The 19,942-nt window shown below is 36.1% G+C and overlaps 1 protein-coding gene across 8 annotated transcripts in view; it reads left to right on the forward strand.

Moving 5' to 3' along the window:
* Positions 1-19,942, forward strand: part of MTM1 (myotubularin 1) — a 44,474-nt gene that overhangs the window by 17,768 nt on the left and 6,764 nt on the right. For 7 of the 8 annotated variants that reach the window (XM_062584596.1, XM_062584601.1, XM_062584597.1 and 4 more), the window contains 5 exons: positions 9,530-9,613; positions 10,847-10,996; positions 12,678-12,866; positions 15,013-15,198; positions 16,211-16,417. In XM_062584596.1, coding sequence (XP_062440580.1) covers positions 9,530-9,613; positions 10,847-10,996; positions 12,678-12,866; positions 15,013-15,198; positions 16,211-16,417 — 816 coding nt within the window. The remainder of the gene's footprint in view (positions 1-9,529; positions 9,614-10,846; positions 10,997-12,677; positions 12,867-15,012; positions 15,199-16,210; positions 16,418-19,942) is intronic. The other variant, XM_062584602.1, reaches the window with a different exon arrangement.

Below are 19,942 nucleotides of genomic sequence, written 5' to 3' on the forward strand. Positions count from 1 at the left end.
AAATAAATTTTTTTTAAAGAATATTTTGTAGCATTGATGAATGGCTCTTACAAAATGAAACTGAAATTTCTGTATAAGTGCACTGGAGTGCTTACAGTTGTGCTTGCAAGTAAAGAAAACTTTTTGGAGAAGCAAGCGTATGTCTCATTCTACTGTAGGTATTTTTATACTTCTTATAATAGACAATGATTGAAAGCATTATGAGACATATGGACTTCAGGTAGGATTTTGAAGGGATAATAGAAGGAGGAAAGCTATACATAGAAACATTTAATCTTAGAAAAGTTTAGGTTGAAAGCGACTTCTGAAGATCATCTAGTCCAGGCTTCTGATGAAAGTAAGGCCTTAGATTAGGCTATCCAAGGCACTATCAAGCCTGAATATTTCCAGCAAGGGAGATTCTACCACTTCTCTGGGCTATCTCTTCGAAAGTTTTAATTGTTTTTAGGGTGAAGATTTTTTTTTCTAACATCCAGGTGGAATTTCCCTTGAGCATCTTGTGTCCACTGCCTCTTGTCCTATCTCTGTACATCTTTGTGAGGATAGCATCACCATCATCTCTATAATTACCAGACTCTGAATAGATCCCCCTCAGCCTTCTCCTCTTAAGGCTGAAGAAATTAATTGCAATTCTAATAGCATACAAAACAAGAATGTTTTGGTTGAGCCCCATTGTATGAGGCTTAAGCTCAGATGATCAGAAAAGGATTTGGAAGAACCATGTGTGGAAAAGATTTACAAGAGGAAGTGAGCAGAGCTTGGCCAAAAAGAAAGTGGAAAAGTCTTTTTAGTACTAGATAGTGCAGAGGGTTTATATATGCTGAAGGATAATGCTGGTATTGAATCAAATAAGTAAAACTGGAAATTTGGATTGATAATTTAAAGGAAGCTATCTGAATAAAGCAAACTTTGGAATAGTTCTCTAGAGTATAATGAGGTGAAGAAATAAAATTTCGAGATAAATTACAAACTTACAGAATGCAGTTGAAAAACAAATTGGTAGTAAAAGCCTGTGACTGAAATGATTTGTTTGTGTCCCATGTGAGGGTGTTGAAAGGAGTCTGCATTCTTACCATTTCATATACTGCAAGAAAGAATTAATATGGCAAACATGAGAATGTGTTCAGTAACTTTGTTACACGTAAATATTTCATCTTTAAAAGAAATATGAAGCTTTATGCTCAATCTCCATGCCTCCAGAATTGTGATTAGTGCCTTCAGTAAGCTGTGAGATAGCAGGGAACATAGCACAGGTCACTTCCTTGGTTAAAATGATGTTCTTTGCTCTACTAAGTGAATTATGAAAGCCTGAAAGAAATTCTTGTTCTTAAATAAAAATTCTTGCATATTGGGAATTTGGAAATAGGCACCAATTTATCTGATGATTTGAAATTTCAGGATGTGTGTTTGAGATATGTTTTGGCATGTGCTACAGGTTTTTGTTTTGAATATAAGATACTTTGTATCTGCTATTCTTTAAATCTAGTGTTTCAGACTTTTTTTGTTGCCCTAACCATTTTCTGAAGTACTGTAGTGATGTTACTAAGTGATCTGTTTTCACTTCCATTTGTTATGTATTAAAATTTATAGGTGGCAGACTGTTGAACTTGAGTAATAAGCAGTTTACTTGGCTAAATTCCACTGAACATAATCTCTTCAAGATGTACTTTAACAGTGATTGCTGAATACTTTTTTCTTTACAACCAGCAACTTAACGGAAAGAGCAGTTGTCTCAGATGGAAAATAACAATTTATCACTTCAGTCTTTTTGATATTCTTGTGTCTTTTGGCAGCCTAAGTTATTAGAGGTAGAGGGGCATTCCTGTTTTCTTCTTCTGAAGAAAAGTATTGTTGAGAAAGTTGATCAGTATAGGTTTCAGATTGAAACATTTGGTCCAAACAAACATAGCACTCAAGGTCCTCTTCGTGTATCGCACCGAACTCTTCAATCTATTTTCCAGGATAAAATGGAAAGCTACATCATTTCCACGCTGCATGGCAACCCACATGTAATGCCACTGTTCATTAAGATAGGCAGAACACTCTTAAATTACAGATATGGACAACTTAGCAGAAGTGGCCTGTTTGTCTTGACTGAATTGGTAATTAGTGTTGTGTTTAGATAGTCTTCAGTCCAATCATGATGCTCACCAACTTTGGGCATGCAAAGAGTTTTATTTCATGAATCAATGCCTTTTATTTTTAAAAAATTTTCTTTTGAAGTACTTTAGAATTTAGAATTCACCCGTGCAGCTCTTCATGCCTGAATGTGGACAAATTAAGTTATGTTTGAATTGGAAGTGTCCCTTGTGGGACTGTTTTACAGTGTCTAACCAAACTACAGAACTGGGAATAACATGGTGATGAAATGTGAACCTATATTAGGCTTTGTCATCAAAAAGTATGGTGTTTCTATCTAGCGATGGTTGTGAGTAACGTATAGAATACTACTCATCCTGCCTTCTGTTGCACATTTTGCATCTGTTAAGGCTCATCATTACATAGCGTGGGCTACTTTGAGTGTAATTCACCAGTAAAAGTTGTACTTCGTAACAAAAGGCTTGGTCACGGCAGAGGTAGTTCTTGCTTTGATTCAGTAGAGCACAAAACTTGAAGATAGTGAAGAAATGGAGAGTGACTGTACTTTATATACTCTTAGCTATGTCTGGAACAGGGTATAGCTATTAGAACTTTAATTACATTGTGAAGTTGCATCTGATCTTGTTTTTTTCAAGTGTTACAATGCATATGAGCCATCAACTTTAAAAGCCACTAGCATATGATATTTTGGTATGCTTTCACCATATTTCAGCAAGCATTGCTGAATTGCAAAATTGATCCTGCCAAAGATGAGTGGTTTTGAGTAGTCATTCATTCCTGCCTTAGTTCTCCCTGCAGGAGTTTGAGGATGCACAGTGAACCACATGTGGAACTGAAACTACCTATAAGCAAGGGGAAATAAATGCTCTAACCAGGGTCATTTCCTCAATCTTGTTAGCCCAGCATGGGAGTGGAGATGGGGGCTGTGGATGCTTTTTGCTGAGGGAAATGAATGGGCAGAGAAGATAAGATTGTCCTTCAGTGGCCTGCTTACAGTGTGGCTTCACAAGTCGCATATGGCAGTGTATCTGGGCCATACAGGCCTGCCTTCTCCTTTGAACATATGCTAGCCCTTCGTGGCTTTGCAGCCAGTTTGATCAGGCAGATCTTGTATAAAGATTGTGCTGTGGCTTCATATGACAGCTGGGTGAAGAAGGGACCTCTGATGCTAAAATGCTGAGGTCTTGCTTTTCTTTGTTCTCCTTCTCACTGCCTTCCAGCCATGTGGTTGTTCCTTCCTCTTGTGCCAAACTGACAGTTGTGTAATCACAAAGTAAGCCAATGCAGCTCACTAACCCAGCACAAAATGTTGTCATCTGTAGTTAGTATTGTGCTGTTTTTAGCTGTATATTGAGTAGACTTGGTTTGAAATCTGTGTGTGTGTGTGTGTGTGTGTGGCAGGGGGTGTGCAACAGGGAGCAGAGAGGAGAGAAGGAAAGGGACATCCCTTCCTCAGCAGTGTTAAGCAAGTAATTTTGGTCAGACTACCTTGTGGAAGGGTACCCTTGCCCTACAGCTGGTTTGGCAGCACTGATGCTTACGCAACTGCAGTGGCAAGGTGGTACAAGACAGCAAGGGTTTAGACTGGTTATAGCTGCTATGGAGCCTTACCCTAAGATTTGATCCCAAGTAATTTTTTTTTTTTTTTGAAGGGATGCCTTCTCTTTTCGTATTTATCTTGTTCTCAGATAAATAGGAGATGAACACATCCTGAAATAATATTTCTGAATGGAATGTATTGTTCGGTTTTATTTCCAAGGGTTTTATCCATCATTTTGCCAATACCTAGTGTTTGAGAGGCTATAAGAAATCCGAAGTCTATTCTCAACTTTTCGTCAGTGTCTCAACATTGTGCTTTGTGCTTGCTTCTATGAGCTTGTTCTTGGCTCTCATCAGTTTGAGTGTAGGTCAGGTTCAGATTTCCCTGAATCACTAACATCATGTAAAATCTGATAGCTCGTATAACTGACAGTTTAGTTGATACAGTATGAACAGCTGCAATCCCCAACCTCTTTTTGCATTTGCAAGCTGCAGCTAATTGGAAGAAAATCTTTGCTATAAGAGTGTAGAAGAACTTAAGTTTAGTAGACCCACAAAAGATGAGATATATTTAGCCTCTTTAGTCTAGTTTCTGCACAGCAGCTGCTTCGCTTCCTGATCTTGAAATGATGTGTCTTTTTTTATAAGATTATTCACCACCGTAATACCTGCATGATACATGTTTGTTTCTAGCTGTGGTAGCTCTGTGGGAATGCTGGTTTAGATGAGATACACTGGTAACCATGCTGTCTGACTTGCACCTTCCCCAACCCTCATTTAGTTAGTTATTCTGAGTATTTAAAATATCTGAAAATCAGATTATGCCAGTGTTGCTACTGGATTTGCAAAAATGATTTTGACAGCAGCGAAGCCTGCCATAGGTGCCCATCTGAAGAAGCATTTGATTTTGCAAACAACATTTTGACTTGAAGCTTTGTTCTAAATGACTTCATCAGTCTCAGTACAATAATTGTGGAAAGTTAGCATGATCAGACGTTAATTATGTAAATATTACAATGTCTGATATTAGTTTTCAGACAAGCAGATAAGACATTCATGACTGGCTCAGTTGTAGTAATGGTATATTAAAGCCAAAAATAATGACAGCTTTATTTTTAAACACACTGGGAAACTGACAGCTTTTTCACTGAGTAAAAGCTTAGTGATTTATAATGTATAAGAAGCATAAACCAGTAAGAAATACAGAAATCAGTTGGCTCCATTTGCTGATGCTTTGTAACACTTGTTTTGCTGCTTCCTTATCTTGTATAAAGATTGATAGAATATTTACTAAATTGTAGGTATTGGTTATATATTTATGAATATATAAACTTATATTCATCTAATATAATTCTATAAATAAAATAAAAATATAACTTTTACAAATACAACTATTTTTAAATACAGTGCTTGTCAGACTACTGTCAGATCACAACTGCTTTCTTTTATCTCAGGTATACTGTGTTGTAAGCAGCCAGTATATCCCACATTATTTTTTTTGTGCAAAATAGTGGTAATAAATGTTAAAGGCAAGTACTTAATCTGTGGGACGACTGAAAAAGAGACTGTTGAAAGTTTGAGTTTGCACCTGCATGGAAGTAAATAGTATTACTTGCACAGTAAAGCAAAAAAAGTAGTTTACCAAAAATGTTAAAAGCTTGAAGGCTTTTTTTTAAGTGCAATTTCTTCTGCTTATTAGTCTGTGGACCTATGAAGAAATTGATGTTTTCACTTTATGCACAGAGATGTTAATTTGTTTCTGCAAAGTCTTAACTGATTTTATGCCAGTTTTGTTTGTTTCTACCACCCACAAGCATTGAAAAGTCATAACCTTTGCCCACTAAAAGTCTTCTAAGTGGTAATTTACTATACTTTCTTATCTCTTGAATATTTTCCTGAATTCTTTCTTTCAATTTTTCATAGCAGCTGGAAAAGGAAAAAAAAAGAGTTGAAATAGGTTTTGAATTAGAGCTAGTATTTGGGGTTTCTGAAATGCAGTGGATTTATCAAGATGTTATCCTGAGCTGGCATTGGTTGTCACGCTTTCTAGTGCTGTATTTTGGGCAAGTATGGTATTTTTGTGTTTTATAAAGACTATATATGTATATTTAACTCTCTACTGAAATTGAAGGTATTCCTTTTTGTTTCCACGTGGAACAGGGAATTAAAGGATGAACACAACTTGTATCAGTTCAGGTAACAACTGTTCAGAATAGCTAGTATAGAAAGATCATGTGAAAATATATGGTAGTGAGGATATGTCATTAGTGAGAATGTGCAGCTTACCTGCACTATAATGAACTCTTTGAGATGTAGTATATTTGTTTTTTCAGTATGTTGGGGTTCATCAATAGGATTCATCAGTTTAGTGCATCAGAATAATGTCCAACTCAACAGAAAATACGATATTTTATGGGAATTACTTCATATTTCTCAATATCTTGCTTTACAGTAGATAAAAGTAAGGTACAAATATGTGCTAAATATGACTTGTACTGGCAGAAGCAAGAAAATACAATTGTATCCAAGCATGTCTCTTATGTTTGCTTAAGTAGAAGATGCTTAGCATTAAAATGGCTATAAATATACATTGGTTGTTTTACTGAAGTTGTGCTGTAATTTGACATTAAATGGAACTGTATGGAATAAATATAAATGGGTGTTGAATATTTTAAATGTTCCTTTTCCTACTCTAACTGTTCTGTTGTGTTGTGTTGGAGTATGAAGAGGGGAAATCTTACTTTCATCTAATGAGCTGCTTAAATAGAGATGAATATATGAAAGCTAAGATTGAGATTACTTCAAATTCTGTTGTATGGAAAGATTGCAGAATTGTCAGAAAAAGAAGCATTTTTGCTCTTTACATATTGTCTGTACATTTTGCTGTGAGAGCTGGACCTAAGATGGGCTGGGGATGTTGCCCTGTTTCAAACTCTAGCATTGACTTTTGCAGTAAAGTCCAAACTATTTTCAAAGAATATTTATTTTCCTAAGGCTTATTTTTTCAAGGAAAAGCAAATGTGGGGTGTGGGTGTATATGTGTGTTCAAATCTCTAATCTAATTTCTCTTTCTGCAACAATTTTCAGTACTAATCAGACAAGCTGTACTGTTTGTACAAAATGTACATGTACGGTGTGTGTGTTTGTATTGTATTTGTTGTCACTTAGTAAACTCTTTCAGAAGAAAATCATTTTTAGTCTTCGGGTTTATAAACACTGTTCTTGTACCAAAAATACACTAAATGTATTAAATGAATGTTGAAATCCTTATACTTTATAAAGTTCTCTTCCAGATTTGCTCAGATAAAAATCTGAGCCCAAGCTTTGCTCCGTATGCTTTCGCATTCCCGGTAGTGGTCTGTTCTTTGTTAGACCATAGCAAACTTTGCTGACTGTTCCATGCTACTAATGACAATTTTTCCTCAGGTAACCCAAGAAAAACTTGCATTAGCTGGAATGTCAGTGTAACTGGTGGAGCTTAATTATCAGATCTAATAATTGTGAGTTCTGTGATTCTGGACATTTTTGTAGCAGATGTAATAAAGTTGCTGTAGTTAAGTGCCTTTGAAAGCAAGGTCTAAATGAAACATGCCCTGCATAGTTGGGCAGTGTTTCCTTAAAAAATGATTCTTTCCATCCCTTCCACAGGCATAATAAAATTAACCCTGTTTTTTAGAAGGTGAAAATAAGACATACTTTTTCATCTGATCGTATTATGGGTTATTTTGGTGATGAAATGTGTATTTCTAGTTTGGAGTAGCACCTTCTTGGTTTTTTGTAATCTGCAAAATCTGTTCTAATCAACAGCTGTCATGGTGCACTGTAAACTTGTGTATTTTACTTATCAGAGATTAAGCTGAGTAATTTAAGTTTCCACAAGGAGAATTCCACTAAGTAACAACTTAAACAACATACTGCTGCCTTTGAGACATCTTGTAAGGGATCTGTTAGGATTCCAGGGTTCCTGTTTACTCCTATTTTACATTTTTTCTCTTCATGTCTTTGATTTCTTAGTGAATTCTTAGCATAGTTACTATTTGGGATACAGGAAATTCCTGGAGGAAGGAGGGGGTTTGCATGTAGCTGTGTATTAATAGCTCAGCAAATGAGCTACATCTACTGCATTAGATAATGACATTCCTGGTTTGTTGTATTCTATCGTTTTTACAGGTTTTTTTACTTCTGATATGTGCCTCCATTTAAAATGCATGTTTTTTTCTGATATAGTTGATGCCCACCTCCTTCCCTTTCCTTTTTTTCATCTCTCCCTTCACCCTGCTTGACTGTAGTCTACTTGAGCAAAAGTGTTTGTCCTGTTTAGTTACACTGAAAGTCTAGAGCTTTAAAAAGGGAATGGAGAGTTAGAAGACACAAGCAGGAATTCTTCGTTTACGTTGGAAATCAAACAATAGATGTAGTTGCTGTTAAAGGCTGATTTAATTTAAAATTCTGTTTTCCAAATCTAATAGGATAAAGTACCTTGTGTGTGCAGTAACTTCAAATTAACAACGGTTAAAAAGAAATATATTTAAAAAACCCTTTTTATGGAGAGATTTCAGTTTTGTGTTTTGATTAAAACTGCTTACCACTCAAACACAAGCCTAACACTTTAGGGTGACCAAAATTGCCTTAAGCCTTTGGGTGTACTGCCTTCATTGGATGATCTGCTAAAGAATCATCTGTCTGTCCAGACCTTTGGTGCATTTATGAGGCATGCTTTACCCTTATAGATGTAATCACTTCACCTTGGAATAGTAATTTTCTTGGTTTTGCTTCCCAAATTTCCTGCATTCCTTTTTCTTGTATACTGTGGTTAGTTCAGGTCTACTCCTGTGAAAGTGATGTAGACGTGGGATATTCAGTTTATCATTCAGTTTCTTTTTTTAATGTCTTCGAGTATCAAGAAGACTTTCAGCTTTACTGTTATAAATGAGCTATGATGGGCTCTTGAATGATTTCTGTTCTGATCACTGTTGTGCAGCTAGCTCAGGATAACAATCTTTTTTTTCTTTTTTTTTAAACTTTCTGAGCAACTTTATTTCATATTCTAGCTGACATATGAAGAATTCATATACCACCAAAATCAATTTTCTCAATGAGGAAGCTTCTTGAAATAAACATTATTTTTGTTTTCATGATAAACTGCAAAAATAACCAAGCGAATAAAGGGTGAGTTGTATGATATGACCCACTAGGATTTAGTTGAAAAGAGAAGTAGGACCAAACTAAGAGATGAGGAAGTTTTTAGGAATCCTGGGTGAGGATTCTGTATTGGATATAAATAAGTCTCAAGAATGGACAACAAAACAAAAGAAGTAGATAGTGTAACCTATCAGCATCATATTTGTTTCACTTTCATTGGTAACTTTCTGCCCTTCAGAGTTTTACAGTAACCCAGATTTTTGTCAGTGAGAATAAACTGGACAGGGGATGTAGAAAGAAGGCTCCTTCTAATGGCAATGAATAGCAATTAAACCTTCTACAGTTTCAATTTAGCATCTAATATTTTACATAATATTAGGAGCTGTACCTGCTGAAGAACTATTGGTGAGGAGACATTTAATTGGGGAGGAAGCAAAACATGGAGAATAAACTGATACAAACCATTTTAAAATGCTTCAGCCTCCTGACAGCATCCACAACAGTTTAAGCTTTCTAACTTTCATGTTTTTATCACTCGGTTTTAAAAGATGACATGTTTTCAATATTTGGCTATCATATCTGTTATTGTTCGTTACATTTTGTTCTTTTCTTTACACTCTTCTTTATTGGATTTAAATGGGATAGGCTGGGGTTGGTCTGTTTTGTGGCAGCTATTGGGGCCTAATTGGTGACAAGCCCTTGTATTTTACTGGAGTGTGGTGTAATAAGTTCCTTTTACATCCTATAGCCTTTTTTTGCTTTTGCAAATGAAGAAAAGTTTTCCGAAAATGGATGGATGGTGTATAATCCAATGTGCGAATACAGGAGACAAGTAAGTTATTACAGTTGCATGGTGCTTTCATATTTGAAAACTTTAGAGGCATTATAGTTTAAATATTTCACTTATGAGCTCTTCTGTGGAGAGAGCTGAGAGCTGGAGAAGATAGAAATGCAAGATTAAAAAGTAAGGTAAAATAAAAATCTGGAACACAAGCTGGGAAATGAAAATGTCACAGGAAGTTAGTCTTCAGCTGTTTGAGAGGTTATTAATACCTTTTCGAATGTGCTGCCGTTAAGCAGGGAATGGGAAGAATGTGACAAATACATAATTGAAGTACCTTGGATATGAAGTTGATACAGTCTGATTCTTCCAGAAGTAAAAACATGCCTATTGTTTAAATAACTACTATAAAATGATGTTTCTATGCCTATCAGTGTGCTACCTCTCTCTTTAGTCAATTGTGGAAATGTCAGTAAAAAAGGATGATGTAATTTACCTTTTTTTTTTTTTTTTTTGCTTTAAGTACTGTTTTAAATATTTTAGAATAGTTACATTTATATGGCAAACAGTAAGAACTTCCTTGAATTTTTTTTTCCTTCAGAATTTTTAGTGGACTAAGTTATATCCAGACTTCCACATGATCTGTTTGGTTCAAGATTTAGGGGCCCAAGAACCCCACAAAAAGTAAATACACCCACACAAACCCCACTGTGTGTGCAGGGAGAGCTTATCAGTCTGTCTCAATTTCCTGGCTACTGTTTGTGAAGTACCTTCCCTGAGCTATAGCTAAAAGTCATTTTTTTCTTAGTGAGAAGGCTGCTTTAAACTCAAGGTAGTGTCAGGCTGTGAGGAAGAAAGGTTGAAATCAAACTTCTCCCTTTCTTTTTGGACTATCTCATTATTAATCTTTTCTCTGAAAGCAGTGGAAATGGAAAGGTGATGCTTTGAGAAGGGAGGGGAAAACAATTTTCTTTCCTCAGTCTGAGGGTTAAAGAAACATCTACTGGTTTCAGCACTGCTTCTAAACTTGCAGTGAGAATAGAATTGTGTAAGGGAGCATGCGAGAGCTATGTAGTTAAGATCTGTAAGCAGTGAGCTGTTTTGTGTGGTCTTGTAATCTTTTTTTTTTCTTCTATTGTTTTGAATCATCATTACTATAGCTAGTCAGGTTAAATTGGTAGGTTGTTGCCACCATGTGGCCATAATATCATGCAAAATTCAAGAACAGAGGTACTAAATTTGTATAGCTAAAAATACACTGGACAACTTTGTGTTGCGTTTTAGGGACTGCCCAATGAACGGTGGCGTGTGACTTTCATTAATGAACATTATGGACTGTGTGACACCTATCCATCACTCTTAGTAGTGCCATATAATGCAACAGATGATGATCTCAAGAAAGTTGCTGCCTTTCGGTCTCGAAGTAGAATCCCGGTGAGTATTATATAATAAAGCTTGCCTTACTGAGTATTCATTTGAAGCGTGCATACAAACAGCTCTGAGTGTGACGCAGAATGCTTTTATTGGATTTGATTACAACAAAACAGTTCTGATTAACTGACCTTTTTTCTGCTTGAAACTAGTATGAAGGCCAAGCCTCACCGTTTTCCCCCACAACAATCACCGTTTCCAACTTTGATTTTAACTTTCCTGTTCTACTAACAACTGCCAGCACTGCAGATTCCCCTTTCTTAATGGAGTATGAGGTTTAGGCTGCCATCTGTGCTAGTTTGTTGACTTAACTATTTTTCCCACAGTCAGTCCTAAAACAAAACCTCCTGCATAGTGTCTGTACTGAATTCTTGGAGTTTTTTTAGCTCTATAAAATTTTAAATAGTGTTGAGTTTAAGATAAACCATTGTAATTTATTTGGGTATGTTCCTATAGCTAGAATTCTTTTAGATAATAGTATCTTTATGTAGCAGTTCTGGAAATAAATTCTTTACAACACTATAAAATATTAATTTCTAGTGCAATGCAATCCATTTTAATTGATTTTAACTTGGCAAACTTGAAAGAAGTGGTTGTTTCTTAGCCAGTTCAGGAAGCTGCTTTGAATCTCAATTACTTTCAAGCAAACATGAAACTCAAGATGATAAATACTTGCTAGACTGTATTTACTGACAACGTAGGGTTATTATGCATTTACTACATGCCTGCACGCACGTGTGTGCACACATGTACATTTTTATTATCTGGGTGTATCTTCTATATCATTTCTAAATATGTGGCAGGTTTTTTATACTATGCTATACAGTGACAGTCAGTTCCTTAGTAATAGTAATTTTATTCTTGTCAGGAAATAACCAGTCATGATCCCTATGCAGACTGACAGCTCTGGTTTATGGATGCATAGCCAAGGATTGTGTTTCGATAGTGAATGCTTTTTGAAGATTTTTTTTTTTTTTTTTTTTGAAGTCTGACATTATTTTACTTTGTAGTCTACAGTTCTGTCAATTGCTGTTGTAAGAGTTTATCAGGGTAAAGCTGGAATTTTTTCCCTATTTTTGGGAGGTACTTTTTTGTAATTTCTTGTACTTTAATCTGTTCCTTGGTCAGCTCACTATATTGTGTTGTGGTAAGTCCCTTCTGACTCAAAAAAATACCCTGAAAAAGACAGCATGCACTCTGCCCCACTACCTGCTATTTTTGAAGAGGGCTTGGAAACAAGGCATTTTAAAGCAGAGGAGAGAGATTTAGCCTACTGCAGAAAGGTTCAATTTCGTTTCCTTAGCCAGAAAAGGGAAAGTTGTTCTTGTACAATCAGAACGTCTTAGTTACAGTTCCTAAGATCACTTCATTCTTCTGAGTTGTTTTTTAGTTTCAGCAGGCATTGCTCTGTTTATTTGCAGCTTACTATTTCAGAATTATTTGCACAACTTAAGACTTACAGAAAATATTAAAATACACTGAACCATGAAAGCACATACAACTTCAATGAGAGTGAAATGTAAGAGAATGAACTCTTTAAAACTTATTAGTAAGTTTTATGAGGCTAAATGGGAAGAAGTTGAGATGCCTGGGAATTCTTTTGAAGAAATAAAATGTGTTAATTTTTATATTAATTAAAGAATGGAAATTTAACTTAAGTTAATTTAAGTTAACATGTAACTAGGTTCTGTCATGGATTCATCCAGAGAATCAAGCTGTTATTATGCGCTGCAGTCAGCCCCTTGTTGGAATGAGTGGCAAACGGAATAAAGATGATGAAAGATACCTTGATATCATCAGGGAAGCTAATGGACAAATATCAAAACTGACCATCTATGATGCTAGGCCCAATGTCAATGCAGTTGCCAACAAGGTAAGCAGATGTTTAGTAATCTTGTTTGTGAAGGGACGGAAGAAGACTTCAAGTTTGAAGCTTTGTTTGTAAAGAGATTTCTAGAAACAGTAGTAATTTTACTGTAGATATGTATATATCTACAAATATGTATATATATTTACGTAATCAAGCATTGAGGCTGAAGGCCATGAAAAGACATGAGTGCCTAAAGCAGGTCATAAGCACTACTTAAGAGCATGTGTGGATTTCCGAACATCCTTTACCCCTATTATCAGTCAAGTATAGATATTAGCATGTCACTGAAATCAGATATGACTGTACTCTATACTGTTTTATCTAAGTGAGACAGATATGGCTGAGCTGTTGAGCACTTCCCCATGTTGGAATGGGATGGCATCTCAGTACAAGCCCAAATTCTCCTTTGTGTTTGGGCAGATTCTGTTCTGGAAGGGCTATATGCATAAAGCAGCATCTGCTCGTAGGCATCCTTAGTTTGGTTCTTCTAAATGTCGCATGAACCATTTCAGACCCAACCAGGTCTGAGAGAGACCTGGTTAGGAGAGAAAAAATGTTACTTTCTTGGACTTCTGCTCTAAAGAGCAATATGAGCAGAATCTTGGATATCAGGATATATATTCTTCCCTGAGAGCCTATAGTTGGTAAATACAGTAACAGAATAGATATTTAATCTGACAGACTAGCCACGTCTGTGCCAATCTGCAGTCAAAATATGAATGAGATCAGAAGAAAAGATGTCAGTGTGTCTTCCCCTGCACACCCTTTACTCCGCAAAGCCCAGTTTGTTCATGCATGCTCACATAGTGCCAGTGTCAGTGTTGTGTTCACCATAAAGCATAGCAGATGTGGATGTGCCACGTGTTTGCATAAAAAGCCTAATTAAGGAGGGGACATGAAGGACAATTTTAATACTCTCTTCATATGAGAACATACCAACCTGTCTCTTAGCCACTGACCGTTAGGCACAAAGTGAGCATGCTCTTCTGCACTTACTGGTCAAGTTGTCTCTGTGCAGCAAAGAGCATGAGAGCTATGAGCTGAGGAAGGTGTGAGCTGTTAGCAGCATGAATATACTTATCTGGGAAACAGGAGATTCCAGCTTGGATTAAACAGTTTAGTCTTATTGCTAAATAGCAGGCAGTTGAAACACAAGGGGGGTTTTGATAGCAAGTCTGCATTGGTAAACCAGACATTTGCTCTCTTTTTGGATTAATGGTGTAGTGACATAAACAATTCCTTTTGACTGAATTTCTGTCTAATTGTGATAGAAGCAAATAGAATCATAGAATGGTAAGGTTGGAAGGGACCTCTGGAGATCATCTAGTCTAACCCTCAGCGTAGCCCATATGGGGATTGAACCCTCAACTTTGGCATTGGCAGCACCACGCTCTAACCAACTGAGCTGAACCTGCCCCCTGCAGGGGGCAATCGTATTCCTCCCAAACCGTGATCTTGTATGTTAGGAGTAACTGGTGTTTTGTGTGATGCACTTTGTTTTGATTAATTTAATTGCTGCAGTAAGTGACTACTTTTGTTTTCAGAATGAGGAGTTTGTGAAATCCTTGATAAGAAAAATGAGCAGAAATGAAGGAAGAATATTGACAATATAATATAATACCAGTTGGTCAAGAAAGAAATGTTTACTACCATAAATGCCCAAATTAATGGGGAAGGTACAAATGTCTTATAGTCAGAGCCCTCAACTGATGTGCTGCTAGCTCACTATCACTTATCTGACTAGTTAATCGTATTCCAAGGCATTGGGGCCCAGCTGTACAAACAACCTTCTTTTTCTTTTTTTTTTTTTTTAGTGTTAATTCAAAATTTCATTTTCCTTTTTAGTGTTATTCCTTGAGGTTTTGAAAAGAACTAGACTAGCTGGATCAGCTTGAATGACTTTCTACCATCTCCTATGCTTAATGTACTTTGTTCTTTTGGACAAAACAAAAGCCCCAGGTACTTGTTTTCCTCCAGCGTTTGCAACTCCAAAACTTGCTTCTAAGACCAACATTTTAATCATCAACTGAACTGCACAATAAAAAACTGAGTTGGGCAATATAAAAAATTTTCAACCTATTCTAGCTCTGAAGAGCTACTACCGCAGTGTATATATCACTGAAGGTAATTTTAGGTCTCTTGTTCTTAGGCAACTGGGGGAGGATATGAAAGTGAAGATGCATATCCCAATGCGGAACTCTTCTTTTTGGACATTCATAATATTCATGTCATGCGGGAATCTTTAAAGAAGTTGAAAGACATTGTTTATCCTAATGTGGAAGAATCACACTGGTTGTCTAGTCTGGAATCAACCCATTGGTTAGAACATATAAAGGTAACATTTTTGTTTCTTTAAAATAATTTTTATCCAAATCTGACATGTCAGACTTGTTTTCTTCATTAGGTTTTGAGATAGTTGTGGAAGATTAACATGATGTGGAATATCTCTTAATAATTGGACTGCAAAACTAGTGCTGCTGATTAGCACCCAATGTACTTTATATGCCTGGATTATCTTAAGAGATATCATTACTTAGCAACAGTAGGTGGAATTTAACATTTATTTTCTGCCTCAAGTCAAGTGTCAATATTTAATAGAGGAATGCATTGTTAATCTGTCTTTACATGTGTGAGAACTGTTAGTTTATTTTGTGTTCTAGCAATATGGGAGTATGGAAAACTTGTAGAATCAGTAGTTGCAATAGCTGGTAGTGCTTACATGAATTTATTTGAAGTTTGTTCTTGTAAATCTTGTAAACTTGTTTTTAAATTTCAACTTGTAGCACAAGTAAAATACTGGAATCATAATTCAACAGTAGTTTTACTAAGTTCATCTTTGAACTTTTTACCTCAAGTATGGCTATACAGAAGTGTTAGAGTATTATATAATGAATCCTTCTTACAATATCCATTTTAAGTTAATGTTTATAAAATAAGCATACTAGAAGGCTGATAGTTCCTTTTTCTAACTGAAGAGTTTTATTAGCAATTTAGTTCAAAGAAAGGAGCTGAAAGAAATACAGAATTTTTAGAGAGTACTTCCTATGGTAAATCCTGTCTTTCTTTAAAAAAGAAGCTTATGTTCTTCAGTTTATCAAGGTTACTGTTTTCTGTCCCATTTTTTAAGAATTTGCTGTAAGATGAATTTGATCTTACTAAGGGATTAGGGAACCAATCTGCTTCTCCATTTTTATTGAAGAAATTACTTTCACTCTTAGAAAATTCTTTTTCATTTAATTATATCATGCTCTTTAGATCCTTTAATTGAAGGACTGAAATTAATTTATTTTCGTTAGAAGGATAGCACTGATCTTCTCTATTGTTTGATGTCTGTTCCTCTTTGTTAGCTTGTCTTGACAGGAGCTATTCAAGTGGCAGACAAGGTATCCTCAGGAAGGAGCTCTGTGTTGGTTCACTGCAGTGATGGCTGGGACCGGACAGCACAGCTAACGTCGCTGGCCATGCTGATGCTAGATAGCTACTACAGAACAATAGAAGGTTTTGAAGTTCTGGTGCAAAAGGAGTGGATAAGTTTTGGACACAAATTTGCATCGGTAAGAGTTAGAACATGATTGAAAGGACTGTGCAACATTAACATTCTAAGAAGTTTTGAATGTTTTATTACTCATTGCATTAAGGTTTGATAGTTCTTTTCATTGTTTTGGATTTTCTGATCCAAAACATTTTGAGGTAAATCTAAGCAGAGCTTTCTGTTTTGGACTTTTTTAGTTAACATTTTTTTGCTTTATTTCAGTTTCAAACAACAACACAACAACAAACTCTTGCAAAGCTCCCTGTATTTTAATTGTGTATGCCCTTTTTACCCTTTGGGAGTACAAAACAGCTAGTGTTACCATGGTTACTGAGCAAAGAAAGTGAAATGGTAGCCTCCCAACTTTTCAGATAAAGAGCAAATAAAATTGGGACGCAAAGCATAGTTCTTTTTGCGTTTGGTGCTATTTTGAATGCCACAAGAGGCAGGTGAATGAGTCTGAGCAATGTTTTCTGAGTGATATTTTGAATGCTTCTTCCTAAATGTTGGAGAATTTATCATAATAGCTATCAGTGGGCTGTCATTGAAAATGCTGGGTCTAGCTCCGATCAGTTGTCTTCTAGATGCTTAGAAGGTTAAGTGAAAATTGTCTATAGCAGGTTGTTAATATCTGACCCATACCTCGTGGAAAGTCTAGCACTGTTGTGTCAGGAAAATTTTCAGGGTCTGTCTCACTGGAATTTCTCTTAAACTTGGCAGTTAACCATTTGATATGTTAATTTGCATTAAAAACTGACCCTTCTGAAAGACTACTTTGGGCAAAGAGCTGTCAGCCTCTACAGATTGACTGAGGTCTTTACAGACTGACCAGATCAGGTAAATTCCAGTCAAAATATTCTTTCAGATTAATTTCTACACCAGCAAATAAGATATTTTAATTGAGATATGCATGTTCTGTTCTCAGGGGGTTTTATCATGTCTTCAGCTAATAAACCTATCCTTTCTCAAAGTATTTTAGTACTAGCCTCTTCCTGTAGTTCATGTTGGATACTGCTTTAAAGTGCAAATTGTAAAGGGGTAAAATGAGTTTTAGCTAGGAGGAAAAAGGATCAATAGTGAAAGAAGCTGGTATCAGCTTCTTGTCTGTCTGTCTGGGTTTTTCCTGGGATTTTTGTCCAAATGAAGGAAGTTAGTTTCCACCAGTTGAGAATCACCTTTTGAATTTTTATTCACCTCCTTGTTAGGTGGCAGTAACGTGTTTTCTGAGGATCAGCTCTCAAGGAACTATTCTAAAGGGTAAAGTAGGAAATTTAAATGAGGGCCTGAGGAGGGCAGGTTGCCTTTCCATGGAGTACGTGCTGGGATATGTAGACATACAGCCTAAGTTGGGAGTTCTACAGCACTGGTGTTAATGCTGAACCTTGCAACCCCTCAGTAAGAAGTTTGCGTGCCTTCAGTGGAAATTATTTGTGCAGTGGACTTCGTTCCCAGTACTTAATATTCCTAAAATCAGCAAAAAATAGGCAATCTGATCAGGAAATCAGGAAGCAGAAAACATATGTCTGTGTATTTCATGCCCTATTTTATATTTATAAAAGCATCTCAGTCATTTGTAAGTTCACGTGTAGGTACTCAGCATGGTTCACTTCACCATTAAATGTATTTGTAGGCTACATCAGTCTTTGATCTGACATTCTAGAGTTGCTTTGAAGCTTGGAAGATTTGCATTTTGATTATGTGAATGATGTTTACTGTAGTTCAGCTTTCTGTATACTTACCTGGTAGTGATGTTCATATACCCTTTGAAGTATTCTGTCCTGGTGTAGCCACAGGAAAACATCAGCCTAACTTTTTATTCTCGTTATCTTTTGTTTTGTTATTAAAAACATTACAGTTATAATGCAGATAAAATTAGATTGTATCACCAGGACCCTTGTAGCCTAGTGATCGTGTTATGATTTGACACTAAGCTTAGATCTGTGTGTCCTTAACCTTTATTAATAAACTTAAATCATCTAGAATTCTTTTTATTAAACCACAAATTTTAGTTTGAGTTATCCTGAGTTATAAAAGCTTTTTTTTCTCTCTCAACAGATGTTATTTTCTTCCTTTAGTGAGATAGGGCTTTTAGCCCCCTTCCAGATGACTAGCTCAGTCCATGGGTTCATCTGATAACATAGTAGCAATAAGAGTGAGTCAATAAGTTGCCTCCCCCTACCCTGCATTTGCTCTTTGAAGTAGAACTCTTTGGAAATGGCAACAGCCATTCTTCTTCAGCCATGTGCTGTTTTTTGTGCTGTATATTTTGGGTTGATAGGTTATTTAGCTTCTAGTGAAGATGCTTTTCTGCAGTGTTCTGTAGAGGGGGAGCTGATAATGCAGTTGGGAAAACAAGACTATATATGCTCTGTTTGTGTTTGGTAGTTGTTTGATAGAACTGAATTTTTGGTAGTAAGAGCTGGCACTTCAGAGCATCTGGCATTTTCAAAAACCATTTCTTAACTTTTTGTTATGCCTTCCCTCAAGTGGGAGGTTGCAGAAGAGCAAGATATTCCTCTTTTTGTCTGGATTAGAGTAAACTGATTTGTAGAAGCTTCATATTTTCAGGTTACTAAAGCTGCGATATAGGATAGTCTATTAAAAATAACTAGTAGATATTGCCTACATAGTTTTTTCTGTCAGTATTTTCTGTCTAATGAAGCTCATAATTAGTTTTGCTGTGGAAAAGGATTCCCTACCCCACCTTTTCTGTGTATAGCGAACTTGGTGCAATATCCAGGTGGTAATATAGCTTGCTATGTCATTGGAATGTCATTGTTCTAATGATTAATTCTAACTTAAGAAATATTAGATATATTCCCATATATAAGTAGGAAGATACTCAGATGCATACAGATCCTTTACAAGTTCCTAAAACTGCTAACCACAGTGAAGACAGAAAGACTTTCACTCCTCAGTGAATTGATGTAGGACTCTTCTGGCAAGTATCACTTATTTAAACCATGAAAATTGGAAAGCAAGCAAGCCAGTTTTTATGGCTTATAGTAATAAAAGTTATTCTGATAACTTGCTGCTGTTACCTGAATTTAGGTACAATCCTTGACTTTCCTCAGTTAGTTTTCTGTCAGTCAGTTCCACTGTTTTAAGTTATTTTGAAAATCATTATATGTTACAGAGAAAAGTACTAGTTCTATCATTTTTCCTGTCTCTAAGATTTTAAGCCCATCATCTTACAGACAGACAACATCTTAGTTCAACATACGTGCTCTTCCTTTGTCTCCTCCAGGCAAGTATATTCAAGCAGAATTGCAGGACTTAATTGAATTGTTTTCTCTCCCGCTCTGGATCTCTTACCTGTTTTCAGTTATCAAATATGAAAAGGAAACAAACAGCTTTTACAGACCCTACCTTTTGTCTGTGGGGGAAAATTCCTTTGATTGTTACTTGAGACTCCTCAGTGTAACACAGCAGACCCAAATTTTCTTCTAGAATGTATGTTAATTTTCTTTCAAAAACAAATTTCTTTGGATTCAGTCACGTGCACTGTCTACCTCAGATTGAGTCTGCAGATTCGAGTGTGGAGGGA

The sequence above is a fragment of the Rhea pennata genome, chromosome 11, assembly GCF_028389875.1.
Source record: "Rhea pennata isolate bPtePen1 chromosome 11, bPtePen1.pri, whole genome shotgun sequence".
Classification (NCBI taxonomy): domain Eukaryota; kingdom Metazoa; phylum Chordata; class Aves; order Rheiformes; family Rheidae; genus Rhea; species Rhea pennata.